We start from the raw sequence: 17,051 nt of genomic DNA, 5'->3' as shown, positions 1-17,051 counted from the left end.
GACCAAGATTCAAGGAGGGATGGTCAGAGCTGGCTTTAGAGGAAGACAGCAAGTCATATATGGAAATTTAACAAGGAGCTAAGGAGGCTCCCTGGAGTGACAATGTTCATGGATCAGTGAATATACAGGCCTGCTGGTCAGGTCTATTTTAGAAAAGTAAATTTGCTTTCTTGTAGGTAAATTCCAAAACCAGCTAATGTGGTCTCCAGGATCGAGGGGATTTTATTAGAATCCCCAACAATGCTAAATCAGCAACCCCTTTCCCTTACTAATCTATCTAAAAACAAAAAAAAAGTACTACCCAAAACCCTCTCCTCATGTTTTCATTTTTCCCAGTGTCTTTTCAGGATGAGCCCTGACAGATAGTTGAACAACTGCCCTTTGGACGGTGGCTTCAGAGAGCTGAGCAAAGGGTCTTGGAATTCTGAAATACAGATCAGATGACATTCTTAAAACTTAATTATCTTGATTCTCTAACATTCTTTTACCTGTTGACATTATCATATTAAAATTTTATCATGCCTGAAATGTGTATTCTTGCAGTAAAAAGCACTCCAGGTTACAATTTTTCCCCTTCTCAAAAATACTGCTATTTCTCTAGATGGTTGTTTTTATTCCATCATCCATCATGATAAAAACTAGATAGCTAGTGGGAAGCAGCCACATAGCACAGGGAGATCAGCTCGGTGCTTTGTGTCCACCTAGAGGGGTGGGATAGGGAGGGTGGGAGGGAGACGCAAGAGGGAGGAGATATGGGGATATATGTATACATATAACTGATTCACTTTGTTATACAGCAGAAACTAACACATCCTTGTAATCAATTATACTCCAATAAAGATGTTAAAAAAAATGGCCTTTTCTTTTTTGCTTACAGAAATCCCTTTAACGTTTCTTGTGAAGTTGGTTTGGTAGTGCTAAAAGCTTTTCTTGTCTGTAAAAGTTTTGACCTCTACATCAAATCTGAATGAAAGCCTTGTGGGTATTTTAGGTTGTAGGTTTTTCCCTTGCATCACTTTAAGTATATCATGCCACTACTTTCTGCCCTGCAGGGTTTCTGCTGAAGTCAGCTGAAAATCTTATGGAAGCTCCCTTTTAGGTAACTTGTTACTCTTCCTTGCTGCTTTTAATATTCTCTTTAGCTTTAGTTTTTGCCATTTTAATTATACAATGAATTGTATCTTGGTGTGGTCCTTTTTGGGTTGATGCTGTTTGGGGCTCTCTGTGCTTCCTGGGCCTGGGGATGTCTGTTTCCCTTCCCAGGTTAGGGAGGTTTTCAGCTATTATGTCTTCCAATATGTTCTCTTCCACTTTCTCTCTTCTCCTTCTGGGACCCCTATAATGCAAATGTTAGTATGCTTAATGCTGTCCTACAAGTCTCTTAAACTGTCCTCATTTCTTTTTTTTTTCTTTTTCTTCAGCTTCAATGATTTCCACTACTCCATCTTCTAGATAATTTGTTCCTCTGTATCATCTAATCTACTGTTGATTCCTTCTAGTGTATTTTTTCTTTCAGTTATTGCATTCTTAACCTCTGTTTAGTCATTTTATATTTTATAACTCTTTGTTAAAAACTTCTACCTTTCCACTCTGTTCATCCAATCTTCTCCTGATTTCTTTGCTATGTATCAATATTTGGTAGTTTGGTTACATTTCCTGACCTTGGAGAACTGTCCTTTACTAGGAGATGGCTTATCTGTTCCAGCAGCACACTCCTATCTGGTCACCAGAGCTGTATGCTCCAGGGGTGCCCGTTATGGAGACTGCACGGGCCCTTCTGTTATAGCAAGCTGACCACTATGAATGGTCTAGCAGGCGTGGCTGACCCCCAGTTCAGTTGGTTGCCAGGTCCTGCCTTATGCAGAGTCTGTCGGCTGCTGCTGGGTAGGGCTGGGTCGCAAGGCAGCTGGCTGTGGATCCCCAAGGGGTTCCGAGGCTAGTGTTGGCTCACTGGCGGGCAGAGCCAGGTTTCAGGGTGGGTGGTTATAGGGCTTGGGTTCCTGGATCTAATGTTGATCTGCTGGTGGGTGGCGCCAGCTCTTGACACACCTGGCTACAGGGCCCAGGGTGTCCCAAAGATGGTGTCGTTCTGTTGGTGAGTGGGGCTGGATCCTAGGGAGGCCTGCTGAGGGGTCCAAGGTGTCTTCGAGCTGGTGTTGGCTTGTTAGTGGGCAGGACCAGTACCAGGGCCTAGGGTGGGATGGGGGGTGGGGTGCACCAGAGCAGGTCCTGCAAGCGAGTTGGTGAAGTTGGTCTGGGGCTAGTGCTGGCCCACTGGTGGGCAAAGCCAGATCCCAGAGTCTTTGGCTGCAGGGTCCTGGAGTTGGTGTATCAACTTGCTGGTGGGCAGGGATGGGGCTCAAGGTGACCTGGGCCTGGTGCCTGCCCACTGGCTGGTGATATTGGTCTAGGGTTAGTGCTGGCCAACTGGTGTGTACAGCCAAGTCCTAGGGTCTCTAGCTGCAGGGCCCTCAGGTGGGGGAACTAGTGCCAGTTTACTACTGTGCAGGGCTTGGTCCTGGGCCCTCTGGTGGACAGGGCCAGGTCCCAGGATGGCTGTGGGCTCAGGGAGACTTAAGGCAGCTGGCAGGCTGGTGGGCGGGGCTGTGTCCAGCCCAGCTAGTTGCTTTGCCTGAGGCATCCCAGTACTGGTTGTGAAAGGCTGGTGGGTGGGGCCAGGTCCTGGAGCTAATAAGCTAAAGGGAGAATTCCAAAATGGTGCTTGCCAGCATCAGTGTCCTAACGGTAGAATGAGTTCCCAGAAATGTCTGCCACCAGTGTCTATGTCCCCAGAGTGAGCTGCAGTTGCCTCCTGCCTCTCCAGGAGGCTCTCCAAGATCAGCAGTTGCGTCTGAATCACATTCTTCTCCAACTACTGCATCTGCCTTAGGTCCTGGAGGATGCAAGATTGTGTGTGTACCCTTTAAGAGTGGAGTCTCTATTTCCCACAGCCCTCTGGCTCTCCCAAAAGCAAGCACTGCTGGCCTTCAAAGCCAAACATTCTGGGGGCTTGTCTTCCCAGTGTAGGATGGCTGTACACCAGAAACTAACACAAGATTGTAAATATATATATATATATATATATATATATATATATATATATATATATATATATACTCTTTTTCATATTCTTATCCATTATGGTTTATTACAGGGTATTGAATATAGCTCCCTGTGCTATATAGTAGGGCCTTGTTGTTTATCTATTTTACAAACAATAGTTTGTATCTGCTAATCCCAATCTCCTAATTTATACCTCCCACTCCCTTCCCCTTTGGTAACCATAAGTTTCTCTTCCATGTCTGTGAGTCTGTTTTGTAAGTAAGTTCACTTGCATCATATTTTAGATTCCACATATAAGTGATATCATATGATATTTGTCTTTCACTTTCTGACTTACTTCACTTAATATGATAATACCTAGGTCCATCCATGTTGCTGTAGACTGCATTATGAAATTTAATGAAGATTTTAGGATCCAGCACGATACCTTTTTATAAACGTTTCACATGTTCATGAGAAGTATACATACTCTCTTATTTGGGGTTAAGAGTATATTAAACCAAACTTGATACTCAGGTTGTTCAAATCTTTATTTTTAATCTTTGTCTTTTGACCTCATTGATAAGTTGGGAGAGATAGGTTGCAATTATCCACAATGACAGAGGATTTGACAATTTCTCCTAAATACATCCAATATGGCTTTATTTGTACATTTTGAGATCTTTGTTTTCAGGTGCATACAAGTTCAGTATGACATTTCCTAAAAAATTTAAACTTTTATCATATGTGGTGACTATCTTACTAATAATCCTTTTTATCTCAAAGTATATATCTACATACCTCTTTCCTTTGGTTAGTCATCTCCTGGTATAAAAAGAACTATACCAGATGTGGCTATTATTAACAATACACAGCCTATTTACATTTTTTAATCAGATCTAAACATCTATATCTATCAACAGCAAGTTTAATCAACTGACATTAATGGTAATTACTTTACTTATTTCAACATCTTATGATTTAATTTGTCCTAAGGTTATGCTTCTTTTTATATTTTTTATGGATCTGATGAACTTTCTTCTGGTTTTTGTTTTGTTTTGTTTTTCTTACTACTCCCTTCACCCTCCAACTCCTCTGTAAGCTTTATGCTCCACTTCCATGAAGAATATCTTAGGACCCCTATCAAAGGATACATAGGCCTTAAAACCTTTCATCTCTGAAAAGCAAAAACCAATGAAAAGCCCTGAGCCAAGCGTGAAGCAATGTATCCAAATTAGAACTGAAAGATTTTTTTAAATATATAAATTAAAAAAGTGGAAGACTAGAATTAATTCTAAAAACTAGAAAAAATAAAAAAGATAGAAGACATCTGAGATGGATGGATAGATGGATGGCAGTGAGGGAGGGACAGAGAGAGAGAAAGGGCAGCTGAGATGGAGAAAGGAAAGAAATCAGGCCGTGTGTCTGCTTCAGCACAACCTGTGAGCTAATATGGTTTTTCTATCTTTAAATAGGTAGAAAAAAATCTATTTAAAATACTATTTCATAACCTATAAAAATTACATGGAATTCAAATTTCACTGTGCATGAAATTTTATTGTAACAGAAAAACACACATTTGTTTACATATTGTGGCTGCTTGAGCACTGTATGTCAAAGTTGAGTAGCTGGTACAAGACAAGGATGTCTCCTGTCACTAGTCCTTTACAACATCATACTAGAAGTCCTTACTAATGCAATTACACAAGAAAAGGAAATAAAAGGTAATACAGACTGGGAAGGAAGACATTAAACTGGCTTTGTTTGCAAAAGATATTTTCATGCATGATGTGCAGAAACCTGAAAGAATTAACAAAAACATTCCTGGAACAAATAAGCAATTATACCAAGGTTGCAGGACACAGGGTAAATATACAAAAGTCAATCATTCTTTTATATACCAACAACGAACAAGTGGAATTTGAAATTAAAGACACAATATCACTTACACTAAGACCCCAAATAATGAAATACTTAAGATATAAATCTAACAAAATATGTACAAGATCTATATGAGGAAATTAAACTAATGCTTGAAATCAAGGAAGGACTAAATAGAGAGAAGATATTCTGTGTTCATGGATAGGAAAACTCAATATTGTCAAGATGTAGATTCTTCCCAATTTAATCTATGCAATGCAATTCTCAATCAAAATCACAGCAAGTTATTTTGTGGATATTCACAAACTGATTCTAAAATTTATATGGAGAGGCAAAAGAGCCAGAATAACCAACACAATATTGAAAGAGAACAAAACTGGAGGACTGACAGCAACCAATGTCAAGAGTCACTATAAAGCTACAGTAATTGAAGACAGTACAGTTACTGGCAAAAGAATAGACAAATAAATAAAGGAACAGAACACAGAGCCCAGAAACAGATCGCAAAAATACCGTCAACTGATCTTTGACAAAGGAATAAAGGTAATATAATGGAACACTGATAGTCTTTTCAACAAATAGTGCTGAAACAACTGGACATCCAGAGGCAAAAACATGAATCTAGACACAGACCTACACCCCACAACAATTAACTTAAAATGGATCACAGATCTAACTGTAAAGCACAAAACCATCAAACCCCTATAAGATAACATAGGAGAAAATCTAGAAACCTTGGGTATGACAATGACTCTTTAAATACAACACCAAAGGCACAATCCATGAAAGAAATAATGGATAAGTTTGACCCTAATAAAATAAAAAACTTCTGCACTATGAAAGATAATGTCAAGAGAATGAGAAGACAAGCAACAGATTAGGAAAAAGTATTTGCAAAAGACACACCTGAATAAGGAATATTATCTAAAATATACAAAGAACTCTTAAAACTCAACAATAAGAAAACAATCCAATTAAAAACTGAACCAAAGACCTTAATAAACACCTCACCAAAGAATATATACAGATGGTAAATAAGCCTATGAAAAGACACTCCACATCATATGTCATCACGGAAATGCAAATTTAATCAACTAAGATCTACCACTACACACCTATTAGAATAGCCAAAATCTGGAACACTGACAACACCAAATGCTGGCAAGGATGTAGAGCAACAGAAACTCATTTACTGCCAGTAGGAAGGCAAAATGGTACAGCCACTTAGGAAGACAGTTTGGCAAATTCCTATAAAACTAAAGAGACTCTTACCACATGATCCAGCAAGCGTGCTCCTTGGTAGTTACCCAAAGGAGTTGAAAACACGTCCACTCAAAAATCTGCACACAGATGTATATAGCAGCTTTATTCATAGTCGCCAACACCTTGAAGCAACCAAGGTGTCCTTCAGTAGGTAAATGGAGAAAGTGTGATACATCTACACAGTGGACTATTATTCAGCAATAAAAAGAAATGAGCTATCAAGGCATGAAACGACATGGAGAAAACTTTAATGCATGTTACTAAGTGAAAGAAGCCAATCTGAAAAAGCTACATATTACATGATTCCAACTATATGATGGAAAAATATGGAGACAGTAAAACATGGTTGCCAGAGAGGGCAGAAGGGATGGATAGGCCAAGCACAGAGGATTTTTAGGGCAGTGAAAACACTCTGCACAACACTATAATGATGGGTACATGTCATTTTACATTTGTTCAAACCCATGGAATGTAAAACACCAAGAGTGAACCCTAACATAAACTATGGACTTGGGTAATTATAATGTGTCAACATACGTTCATCAATTGTAACCAATGTGCCTGTAACCAATGTAACCTCTGGTGTGAGATATTAATAATGGGGGAGGGGACTATGCATATTGTGGTGGCAGGGGATATATGAGAAATCTCTTTACCCACCCCTCAATTTTGATGTGAACCTAAAACTGCTCCTGAAAAATAAAGTCTTTAAAAAAAAGAAAAGTTGAGTTACTGCAACAGAGACCATAATACCCCTGCAAAGCCTAAAATATCTGCTATCTGTCCCTTTAAGAAAAAGTTTCCTAGCCCCTGGTTTAATGTACTAAATGAACAGATTTGATCAAGACAGTTTTTACCTGCCCTTCAAAATCTCACTAAGTCACCACCAAAGACATCTTAAAAATTTTATGTCCATTGTAATGCTGTAGTGAAAAGTATCATTACCTAATATTGGGGAACTCATGGAATAGGAAAAACAGTACTGGATCAGGATCCAGAACAGAAATAGTACAGCTTCAACCAGTGAAAAGGAAAATCCACTACAAAGAAAGTAGTTCTTCATTTAAAAAGAGTCAGAAAAATTCCAATTTCAGATTCAATAAAATAGAAAAGAGGCTGGGAACAAACATCAACGTAATGTTTATAACTGAACCAGTCTTAGCCATTCATCCCAGCATATATACAGAGTTACAGACAGCATCAACTTTTACTTCCAAGATCAAGTTCTCTGACCAACATGGAAACCAAACCCATGCTCTGCCTCAGAAGACATCTATCCTCACCATGTGGTTGAAGCTGGAGAGAGAAGCAGAGGAGAGCCTTCAATAACACTGGCAGAGGATAAACAAAAGTCATGAAGGTGACAAGAAACATTCTAGAAATCAAAACACATATATTTTTTAAAAACTTAGCCCTAAACAAAAAAGGAAACAACAATAACAAAACCACACAAGACCCCAAAAGATGCCACATGGTCAAATTCTAATCTTCCAAATAACAGATGATTTCCCTGTATAGTACAGAAAAAGGTGAAAAACTTTTCACTTCATTCTATGAAGGCTGTATAAACATGATACCAAACCAGAAAGGGTAATATAAAAAACAAAATTAGAAGATTCCCATCTCGTTTATATCAAAGTATATAAAATTAAATCCAGCAGTATATATTAAAAACCACGAACCCCATGACCAGGTAGTGTTTATTCTAGTAATACAAGGCCAGTGCAGCATCAGTAAGACTATTAATACAATTCAGTATAATAAAATCTGAGACAAATTTTAATATATACCATCCTGACACATAACAAAAAGGCAGTTGACAAACTTTAACCCTTATTCTCGATTAGAAAAGAGTAGCAAACTCCTAAACAAGTTGAAATAGAAGAAAACTCCCTGAACTTGATATTTACTGGCAAAATATTAAAAGCATTCATTAAACTCAAATAAAGGTAAGGATGAACATGATCTCTTCAACAGCTGAATATTGTACCAAAAACCTTAGCCAATGTGAGAATATATGAAAAATATGTTAAGATTAAAATGCTGGAAAAAGAAGAGATAAAAATTGCATTTTTATATATAATGAACATTTTTTGTTTTCTGGAAAACACAAGAAAATTAATTGAGAAAAAACAATGACTTATACAAGTACAAGCACATAAAATTTACCAAATTTCCTACAGACCTACAACAATAACCAGACTTCAACAGAAACACGGTGAAAAGATCCCATTCAAAGGAATAAATGCTATAAAACAGCTAGGGATAAATCTGAGGGGGGAAAAAGATACAAGACAAAGCCAATGTGAAGAAAACTTTCTTGACAAACATTAAAACATGAATGACCACGCCCCCAAAATGAGAGCCATGCATATCATGGATGGAAAGATTCAGTATCATAAAAATGTCAATTCTTTATAAACAAGATTTATAGAAATTCCAATCGCAGTCTCATGAGAGTATTTTTCTTCTTCACTTTAAAATTAATAATTCTAAACTCATTTGGAAGAATTGATGTGTGAGAATTAGCAAAGAAAATCTTCAAGGAAAAAAGAAAAATAATAATGACGGGGACTTAGTACCCTCTAGATATTAAAGCTTCTAGAATTGAATTAGGGTGGAACATTAAGAGGCAATACCTGTAATACAGTTAACAAAAGATTAATATACAATTGGCTTTAGGTAAATAATTATTAAATAATGCTATAGAAAAGAGGATAAAGAATGTGAAAAGGCCATTTACAGGAGGGGAAAGGCAAGTCTAATCTGAAAAGATATACTAGCATCTGAGAAAGTGAAAATTAAAATGCTAAGATTATGTTTTTCTTTAACTCTGGCAAACTTAAAAAATAGCAACATTAAATGCTACAAGGCTATAAGGAAACAGGTACTGTCATGTGATTGATGGGAATATAAATTATTACCATCTTTTTGCAAAATAATCTGGTAGGATTTATTAAAATGAACACATGATACTTAGAACTGCAATACCATGTTTAGGAATCTATCTTATAAATATACATATTGATGTTCTAAAAGACTTTGTACAAAGATAATCACTGCTTTATTATAAATAACAAAAATAGCAAAAAAAAAACACAAAAACAAAACAACAAAAACATCCTAAGTGTTCATTAATGAAGAAATAGTTTAAAATTTTGGATAAGACTATGCTATGGATTACTATGTAGTAATGTATTAAAAAGTATTAATAATAAATTGATATGTACTGAAATAGAAACATTACACAGAAATTTATAATTCTAAGGAGATAGTATGATCCCATTTATGTAAAAAACAAAAAAATTCCCTATCTATAAATATGTCTGTGTATGCAATTATTTAAGAAATATAAATACTTATGTCAAAGGCTTATACCAAATTATTCTTTGTTATCTAATAATTACCTCTATATGCCATGTCATCATAAATAGGAGGCATCTTTAATTATAAAAACATTTTTCACAACTTTTCAAATTAAATATATTACATGCTGTTTTACAACCAGCTATAGGTCATGATTATCTAACTATATAAATATTTTAGCCAAAGCGTATACATAAAGACAGTGTGCAACTTTTAAAATCTGACACTTAAGGTCACCTTCAGCATGCTAAAAGGAGAATTTAATTGTGCTTACCGATTTCATTAATCACTGCTCTTATTTTGGAGACAAAAGGACCAACTTCACTGGAACTCATTTTGACTCTTTCCTTAAGGTCAGCACCTGCAAAGTATTTTATTTACAAATGTAATCTAGTTATAAACAAAATTTTAAGGCAACAAACTGAACGTTTACTTAAGATTCATATATAACTTGAAGACAGACTAGATTTATCTATCAAAGGAATTACAGTATCTAAGTTTTCCTTCCCAAAGACCAGCACCAGATTGAATATAATATTTGTTTGTTCATGTATCTACCATGTGCTTAATAATGCTTCTCAAACTTCATGGTCTCAGAACCCCTTTATACTCTTAGAGAAGGAGGCATTGTTAAGATTATATATATCTACCAATAGTTATTCTATTAGAAAATGAAACAACAGAATTTTTAGAATATTTATTTATTCATTGAATAATACAAATAAACCCATTCCTGTTAACATAAATGATTACAGACTGATGCCACTTTCTTGGTTCTTGAAAAGATGCTGTCAGTTCTATCCACCACTGCTTCTGTCCCATCAGTGCAAATGCCAACCCAATGAAAAGGGCAAATCACACCTTCCTACTATGAAAATCACTGTGACTTCATGGATGCCCACCTTCGTGACTCCAGATCACATTTGAGAATCACTGGTCTTAAAGCATATGCAAATTGACAATTTCATAATTATGAGTTTATCACAGAACCATAACTTTGGAACAGATAAAAATAAACTTAAGGAATTCCTTAAGGGATTGTTTACTCTGTGGCTCAACAAAGACATTCTTTTTAATAAAATTAAACTCACTGAGAAAAGGTATGTCCCCATTAAAATAAACAAACAAATAAAAAACAAAGTAAAATTACAGCATAGATAGTACATACTCAGCTACTTATTTTCTTATTAGCCCATTATAAATTGATCATGACTAGACGTAACATCAAGCAGCAGCTGATTCTGAGCCCATATACTTCCTGTGGAAGTGAGAACTGCAGTTGACAAAACACATATCCTACAACCCATCAGTTCTTAGGTATATATACCCTAGAAAATCTCTCAACTATATGCCCAAGGAAATACATACAACATTCAATGCCACATGTATAAAAATAGCAAAAAAAATGGAAAAAAACTAAATATCCTAAGGATTAATAATAAAACGGGGACATATTTATACAACAAAATGTTATATGTGCAGCATGAAAATCAAGGAATTAGAGTATAAATATGGATAAATCTAACGATGTTGAAGGATTTATAATTATATAAATAAATACAATATATATTTATCATTATATATAATTACTGAAAGATAAACAGGATAATAACCATTTAAATAAGTTTTTAAAAGAAGAATGCTATGTAGGGATATAAAACATACATGGAAATGATAAATTCCAAATTCAATTGGTGGTGACCTCTGTGGGGGAGGGAGAGAGGTGATTGGCAATAGACACAGAGAAATTTAATCTTATTTGTAATACTGTGTTGCTTAAGTTAAGTGGTGGGTACTCAATATGGTAGGTAGTCATGATTTTTGGATGTCCGATATATGTCTTCATAATTTTTTCCATGAAGAATTAAAATTTAGCATGGAAGAAAAATGTTAGTAGTGTCAAAAGAATTCTAAACTAGTAGGATGTATTTGTTAAAGAAATAATGGTTCAACTCACTGTCATTTAACATTAAGAATATAATTTTAAATTGAGAATATAAAATGTTGCCTAGTGCATGTTAGCTAATACATATTGGTTAATAAAGTAGCTAAATGTAGTGTGGTGTGGGGGAAGGGAATAGACGCAAGAGGAGCCAAAGCAATGAGGAAGTGAAAGCTGATGGGACAGATAGGGACTCTGGATGAGGTGGTCCTGAAGAAGCCCCTGTAACTGCATCATGGGATCCATCACGTCCTCCAGCCTCAGGGCACCATTAGAGTACCCTCTAACACACTAACTAGAGCTCCGATGGGGGGCTTTTACCAACATTCTGCCCCTGTGACCACACAGCAGGCTTTGAAAACCACACTCAGGTTAAAGAGACTAGGCTGCTGGAAGCCATGCCAGGACCTAAAGGGAATCACGGTTTGCTCTTAACACGTGTGGCCCATTAACTGCACACCAGTCCCAGCAGAGAAGTGTAGAAGATGTCTCGTTATGGGATGCAGCTTTATCCACACAATGGTATGAGACAGAAAAGGAGTATCTTTAAAGTGAAGAAAGAAAATAACTGCCAATCTAGAATTCCAAACAAATCAAACCTATCCTTCAAAAATGATGGTGAAATAAAGACATTTTGCACACCCACTCACAGACACACACACCCACAAACAACAATTTGTCACCAGCAGACCCACGTGAAAAGAAACACTACAGGGAATTCTTCAAGCAGATTATGAGAGCAGAGTTTTAAATCTTATTTTATACTCCTTACAAGTGATATGTCTTCAAATATAAGGGCACAGACTGGCTAAAAGGGTAAAAAACTTGCAAACACTAAGCAAAAGAAAACTTGTAAAGTTATCTTCATCTCTGACAAAAGAGAAGTAAGGCAAGAAACATCACTCAAGCTAGAGGGTTATTTTATAATAATAAATATGATGATCCATTAAAAAAGCCATAAGAATTCTAAATTGGCATACATAAAAAAGACAGACCCAAAATACATAAAGCAAAAACTAACAGAACTAAAATGAAAAACTGCCACGTCTACAACCACAGTGGATTTTAACAGACCTTTCACAGTAACTGATAAAGCAAGCAGTCAAATATCCTTTCAAATATTCCTATCAAGAAATAAAAAATTAATCCCAAAGTAGAAACTGGAGCAAAAAAACCTTTTAAATAGAAAACAAATGTGTGAGAGAAAAATCAAAACAGTTGGTTCTTTGAAAAACACTAAAATAAATGATAGACCTTCTAGCAAGACTCATCATAGATAATCGGAGAAGGCACAAGTCCCAATCGAGAATGAAAAGAAGGGTAATACTAAGGATTTTACAGACAATAAAACAATATTATTAAAAACTTTGGCCCAATGGATTTGAAAAACGACAGGAAATGAACAAATTCCTAGGAAAACACAACTTATTAAAACTGACAAAGAAACAGAAAATCTGAAAACACAAATACATATTTAAGAAATTGAATAGGTAATTAAAAACTTTCCTACAAAGAAAACTGCATGCCCATATGGCTCCAATAGTAAATTCTTCCAAACATATAATGAAAAACATTTACCATCAATCTTAAAAATGCTGACATGGAGAACAGCAAAACAAAAACTTGAACAGAACATTGTAAGAAAAAAACATGACAGGCCAATTTTTCTCATAAATAAAGTCTCAAAAAATCCTAAACAAAGTATCAGTGTATCATACCTAGTAGTAACATAAATAAAATATATCAAGACCAATTTATACTCAGTCCAAGATTTACGACTGGACTTAAATTGTTAATATTAAATTTTTTAATTTATGTAACTGAGAAAGGTGAAAATGATATAAATTTTCAGTAGGGTCAGAAAAGTAGTTGATAAAATTCAACACTCATTCTTTAACATCTTCACTGAGGTATAATTTACATAAAATAAAATTCAGTCATTTAAAATACACAATTCAATATTTTTAAAGTAAATTTACAGAGCTGTACAACCATCACCACAACCCAGTTTTAGAACATTTCCATTATCACAAAAAAGATCCCTCACACCCATATGCAGTCACTCCCTGTTCTCACCTCTAGCCCCAAACTAATCTGATATTTTCCTATAACTTTGCCTTTTCTGAACATTTCATATAAATAAACTCATATAATATATGGTCTTCTGTTTCTTTCTTTCACATAGTGTAGTGCTTTTCAGGTTCATCCATGATATAAAGATGAATCAGTACTTTTTATCTTTTTATTACCAAATAGTATTTCATTGTAGGGACAGACATTTTGTTTATCCATTCATCATTGGTTGATGGACATTTGGGTTGTTTCTACTTTTTTGGCTATTATGAAAAATACTACCATGAACGTCTGCATACAAGTCTTTGTGTAGAGAAATTTTTTCACTTGTCTTGGATAGAGTGGAATTGCTGGGCTATATTGTAAATTTCTATTTAACTTAAAAAAGGAAAGAAGAAAAAAAACCTGCCACTGTTTTCCATAGTGGCTGCACCACTTTACATTCCTATCAGCAATGCCTAAGGGTCTCTGTTGTCCTACAAGGTCACCAACACTAGTCTGTCCTTTTATCATAGCCATTTTAGTGGGCATGAAATGGTATTTATTATGGTTTTAAATTTGCATTTCCCTAATGACTAATGAGGTTAGCATCTTTTCAAGGTGTTTATTAGCCATTCATACAGTTTCTTGAGTGAAATGTCTGTTCAAATCTTTTGCTCATTTTTTGGATGGATAATTTATTTTATTCTTACTGGGTTGTAAGAGTTATATCTTGGATACAAGTCCTTTTCAGAAATATGATTCACAATATTTTCTCCCTATCTGTGGCTTATCCTTTGATGATTCTTGATGGTTTTTCGAAGTTTAATTTTAATGAAGTCCAATTTATCAATTTTTCTCTTTTATTACTTGTACTTTTGGTGTCCTCTCTAATTAACACTCATTATTAATTAAAAATTCATAGCAAAGAAAAGAATCTTTTTGATTTTATAAAGAGTAATTACAAAATACCTATAGCTAACACCACCTTTAATGGTCAATTACTTCCTCTCAGAGATTAAGAATGAGACAAGGTATTCTTTATCACTTCTACAGATGGGAACAGATGTACTACTCTGTATAATAAGAAAAATTTTTTAATTATAAGGAACAGAAGGAAAAAAATAAAACTGCCATCATCAGCAAATGACTTAATTATACATGAAGAATATCCAAAAGAATTTACAAATCATAAAAATAAATGAATTTAGTAAGGTTGCTGGATACAGGTTCAATATTAAAAAATCAACTTTCTATGTACTACCAAAAGAAATTTGTGAAATTTTAAAAAGATACCATTTATATTAACATTCAAAAATCAAAGAGCCAAGGAATAAATCTAATAAAAGATGTATAAAATCTTGACACAAAAACCTACAAAATCTAAATTAAAGAAGTCCTAAATAAATGGAGGAATATATCATTTCATGTGTTAGAAGATTCCATACTAAAAGATGTAAATTCTCTACGAATTAATAGATTCGATGTGGTCCCAAACAAAATCCCAATGTTTTTTAGAAATTGACAAAGTGGATATGCAAAAGCCCAATAATAGTCAAGATAATCTTGAAGAAGAAAAAGCTGGAGAATTTATATTAAAATAAGATGTATTATAAAGCTACAGTAAGTAAGAAAATGGGACACTGGCTCAAAGATAGAGAAACAGAGCAATAGAACAGAATAGCAAGTCCAGAAAAGATCTGCTTGATTTATGACAAAGATGGCACTGCTGGAACATTCCAATAAATGGGGCTGGGACCACTGAAGGTTCATATGGGGAAAAACAATTCTTGACCCTTCATATCATATACACAAACAAATCAGTTAATGGTGCATTACAGCCTAAATTTGAAAGGTAAAACAAATAACTTCTAAATGAAAATATCCAAAGATATCTTCAAGATTTTGGTATAGACAAAGATTTTTAAAAGGTTTTTCCAACACTTTTAAAAGGAAAACACTAGAGTTCTTTAAAATTAAAAACTTCTGTTCATCAAAGGACATCATTAAGCAAGTGAATATGCAAGTAAAAGAGTGGGAAATGGTATCTTAAATACATGTGTCCTGTGCGTGTAAAGAACTATAAATCAGGAAGAAAAATATAAATAACCCAACTATAAAACACAGGCAAAAGATTCGTACAGATAATTCACGAAAGAGTATATAACATTGGCTAATAAAGAGATGAAAAGGAATACAACATGACTAATCATAAAGGAAACACCGATTACAAACACAGATAGTTTTATAAGCAGTACAGTGCTAAAGTGTTGGTGAAGGCATAGAGCAATGAGAACTCTGAGTTAATGCTGCTGGGAGTAAAACTGGTAAAAAAAAAAAAATCACCACCCCAAGTATACACACCCAACAGAAACACATGATATGTACACTAAAGGACACGTATAAGCATATTCACAGAAGCATTATTCAGAATAGCTGAAACCAGCAACACCCCAAACATTCATCAACAGCAAAATGAATAAATTGTGAAATATTCCCACAAATACAAATATTCTATTCCTAGATGAACAGTACATACTGAATCCCACAAACGTGTTGAGAAGAAGTCAACCTTAAAAGATATATGCTGGATAATTCCAGTTATATAAAGTTTGAAAACAGGCAAAATTAGTATTTGGTAATAAAAATCAGAAAAACCTCCACTATCTTTTGGGTGAGAGATGTGGTTAATGATAGGAAGAAGCATAAGGGATGAATTATGGTGTGCTGGTAATGGTAGTGTTCATTTCTTAATTTGGGTGGTGATTGCACAGGTGAGTTCATTTTGCAGAAATTTATTACTTACAGTTTGTGCAATTTTCCCTATGTACGTTATAATTCAATTTAAAAATTTACGTTAAAAAAAAATTCCTTCTGCAGCTAATCAGGCCTCTTTCTTTTCTCTGTGGAGGCCTGGTGTACAGTGGCTGCAAAAAGCAGCCACACACACACAAAGCAATTATACTCCAATAAAGATGTTAAAAAACAAAACAAAACATAACTAAGGCACTAAAAAAATAAAAAAGGCAGCTTCCTTGATAGTGCATGCAGCCTGTTGCTTGTATGGGTTGCCCTAAAGGACCTTCGATACAGCCCTTACCAGTGGACATTCATGTCTGACATCATGCTGTGCCCAATCTAGGCCCCAGACAGGTATACAGGGTGCCTTTGGAAAGCGCCAGCACGCAGTGGCCAGAGTCCACACTGGCCAAGTCATCACGTCCATCTGCACCAAACTGCAGAACAAGGAGCAAGTGATTAAGGCCCCACGCAGGGCCAAGTTCAAGTTTCTGGGCCCCAGAAGATCCACATCTCCAAGAAGTGGATGAATCTGAAGACATGGTGGCAGAAAAGTGGATCATCCTGGATGACTACGGGTCAAATACAACCCTAATCGTGGGCCCCCTGGACAAATGGCAGAGCCTGCACTCATGAAAGCCATGGTGCTTTCCCTTCCTTACTCAACGCCCACCAATAAATCCAACTTTCCTGCCTAAAAAACAAA

General features: G+C 35.5%; 1 protein-coding gene across 2 annotated transcripts in view; it reads right to left on the bottom strand.

Annotated features, from left to right (window-relative positions):
• The window catches only part of AUH (AU RNA binding methylglutaconyl-CoA hydratase), a 165,184-nt gene that overhangs the window by 97,859 nt on the left and 50,274 nt on the right, over positions 1–17,051 (bottom strand). For both annotated transcript variants that reach the window (XM_082620281.1, XM_082620280.1), the window contains one exon: positions 9,827–9,913. In XM_082620281.1, coding sequence (XP_082476407.1) covers positions 9,827–9,913 — 87 coding nt within the window. The remainder of the gene's footprint in view (positions 1–9,826; positions 9,914–17,051) is intronic.

This window comes from Mesoplodon mirus (assembly GCF_964341445.2).
Source record: "Mesoplodon mirus genome assembly, chromosome: 1".
NCBI classification, from domain to species: Eukaryota; Metazoa; Chordata; class Mammalia; order Artiodactyla; family Ziphiidae; genus Mesoplodon; species Mesoplodon mirus.
Note: the sequence above shows the minus strand (reverse complement) of the source record. Positions and strands in the feature narration are given on the sequence as shown.